The 3,018-nt window shown below is 39.3% G+C and overlaps 1 protein-coding gene across 1 annotated transcript in view; it reads left to right on the top strand.

The window, feature by feature from the left end:
* Window positions 1-1,639, top strand: part of pnp5b (purine nucleoside phosphorylase 5b) — a 7,355-nt gene extending 5,716 nt beyond the window's left edge. Inside the window, exon 5 of the mRNA XM_037681387.1 lies at window positions 1,318-1,639. Within this exon, the coding sequence (XP_037537315.1) occupies window positions 1,318-1,639 (322 nt within the window). The remainder of the gene's footprint in view (window positions 1-1,317) is intronic.
* Window positions 1,640-3,018: the final 1,379 nt, after the last annotated feature.

Raw genomic sequence — 3,018 nt, 5'->3', positions numbered from 1 at the left:
CCCCCCCCCCCCCCCCCAACACATTTTATCTTGTTTAGACGCACATTTTTGCTGCTTTCTACACATAACTGCCATTCCTCTCTCTGGAGAAACAATAAGCATCTGATGGCTTCGCCAACAAAGACACTTTATGTCCAGTGGCAACAAGCCACGGGCATTACAGGACACTGACTCTTCACTTAGAGCAGAGATTAAAAGTTGCTTTAACATTTTTATTTATTTTTTAATGGTTTTACTTCCACCTCACCGGAACTTTTTTTTTTTTTGTCTTTATTGAAAATTTAATAATAATAATAATTACAAAAAAAACACAAGGCATATAACAACAATAAAAAAAGTTCACATTTGACATGATAAAACGAAGCAGAAGTTATGAACAGAATTAAAATAAAAAAGTTGCTTTAACATTACCGAGTCAACTGGGGAGTTTCTAGCATTGAGATATACCGTATTTTCCGCCGTACACGTCGCACCGCCTTATAAGTCGCATCAGTACAAATATGTCTAATAAAATGGAAAAATCCATAAATACGTCACTTTTGCTGTTTATGTCACATCTATTATACGTCACCGCTGACAACCTGGAAATGTGGGCCGGTGTTGTGCCAAAAATCGATTTGGCAGCCACGGGAGTGTGCATGAGAGGACTTTAACAAGAATTTAACAAGATTAACACTTAAAAGCAATTATTTGTTTGCTTGAAATGACAGCAAAGGTGTGTCTCACTCTAACTTTTACTAATAAATGTGCTTTGATGGTCAAATCAGCTGCATTTCAAAACTCGATTCACTGAAGTGGGCGCGCAGAGGGACGACTCGCTGTGCATTTCTTCCAAATTTAACAAGATAAACACCTAAAATATTTATTTGTTTGCTCGACATTATAGCAAAGGTGTGTCTCAGTTGATCTTTTACTTAATAAATGCACTTCAATGGTCAAATTAGCTGCATTTCGCCTGGACAGCGCAGTGAAATGAAGCTGATTTGACGGTTGCTGCAGGCGAGCTGGACAAAGGTGACAGGTTATGGCAAGCAGACTGTGTCATTAATAGCCACTTTTACCTATTACATTGACACAACGGCATGCCATACTTCTCGACTGTCATCTAGCGGCTGAAAATAGTAGTGTTCAATATTTTCAGTCAGAATGAATGAAAACGGTCACATCGCAGCCAAAAATTGGTTTATAAATATGGAAAAATCCATAAACAAGTCGCAGGGCATGCAAATTATGCAAAAAACTGCAACTTATAGGCCAAAAAATACGGTAGTTGGTTACATAGATTTCCCTAAATAATATAATTCCTCTTGCCTTCAGGTTCGGCGTCCGCTTCCCCTGCATGTCTGATGCCTACGACCGCGAGCTGCAGCAGCTGGCGCACGACGTGGCGGCAAAACTGGGCTACAGCGACTTCATCCGCGAGGGGGTGTACTGCGTCCTCGGAGGTCCCTCCTTCGAAACCATCGCCGAGTGTCGCATGCTGCACCGCTTAGGCGGCGACGCTGTTGGTAAATTACTCTTAACGCACACACGCAGAGCTATTACCTTCTCCACAACAAGAATCACACCTGCACAACATTTCTACACTAATGGAGACCTTCAGAGTCAGTGCTCCCTGAATAACACGTGTGCATTTTAAGACATATTCTCCTCCACATTAGGGTTAATATATACAAATGGATTGGTCTGAGGAAGTTTTCAAAGAGCTAGCTGAGAGAAAAAATGTTCCAAAATGTCCTTAGAGGTGATGTGCTCATTCAGGTTGTGACATGCAAAACTCGAGCGTGCACACAATGTCAAACGCAATCAAGCCGATAAACACACAGAAGGAAATGAGTCACGAGGCTCAAAAACTCCCAATGTACAAAGAAATGTACTTTCAAAACAGCTGATTGTTTTCTTATGTCTGGATTTTAAACATGTTAGCTTAGCACGAGGAAATGTATTTTGCTTATTTACAATATGAAGCACGATCAGCTGAAACAGATCACTTTATTTCACGCTAAATATTTTGGAGAAAGCGTCAGACAAAACACCACTCATGTTTTTAAAACCTGTTTTCTTTAAATTGTGTTTTCTGACTATCTTTAAACTAAACCTCTGCAGGGTTTAAGTCATTAAGCCAACAAAATAATAAAACATCCTGACTATGAAGCTCATTTTGTAAAAACTTAGCTGAGCAATGTTTTGGATCTTTCCAACTAGGCCTGTCGCGATAAACAATAAATCAATTAATCGCATGATAAATGAAAATTATCAACCTCATTTTCATTTATTGGCTTTATCGTTTCTTCGTCTCTCTCTTTCTACTGAAGACACTGGATGACAAAATGCTCAACTCCGGTGCTCTTCACTGACCCCTCCCTTTCTTTTTAAAATCTGTTTTAACTGTCCAAAATTGCGTTTTTGGATCGTTAAAAGCAGCTAAGCTGAGAAGCTAAGCTACGAGCTAAGCTAACAGGCCGACCTCAGGAAGAAACCTCTGTCTTGTCAAAGCTCCACAATTCACAGGTGAAACCTGTGCCTTCGTGTAAAAAGTAGTTTTTCTCTGCAAAAAGAAGCTGAGAACTTGTTTATTAATTTTTTATTAAAAGCTTTGTGTGAAAAATGCTATGCTAAAGAGTTCACACCACACTAAGCGGCCGCCATTTTGAGAACCGAAGAGAGACAGCCCATGTCACGTCAAAGGGCCTCCCTCCCATTTTTCTTAGAGATACCTGCTCGCTTCCTCACTATCCATCCTTCGGTTCAAACTGTCTTATACTGCCGTCCAGTGGTCAAAAAAGGTACTACACACAAATTAAAGTTAACCAACATTTATTCTTAAATATGACAATAATTAGGGATTATCGTCAAATTTCAAACAATTTTATCGTTTATCACAATAATTTCTGAGACAATTAATCGCCCAGCATTTGTTATTGTGACAGGCCTATTTCCAAGCTTAACCAGATTATGTTACAGAAAATAAAAAGCTAACAACACCACAGACAATAGACTGTTACAGTATAGTTTAAG

This window comes from Nematolebias whitei, chromosome 9, assembly GCF_014905685.2.
Source record: "Nematolebias whitei isolate Nwh7 chromosome 9, NemWhi1, whole genome shotgun sequence".
NCBI classification, from domain to species: Eukaryota; Metazoa; Chordata; class Actinopteri; order Cyprinodontiformes; family Rivulidae; genus Nematolebias; species Nematolebias whitei.
The sequence above is the reverse complement of the archived record's forward strand: the minus strand, read 5'-3'. Positions and strand labels throughout refer to the sequence as shown.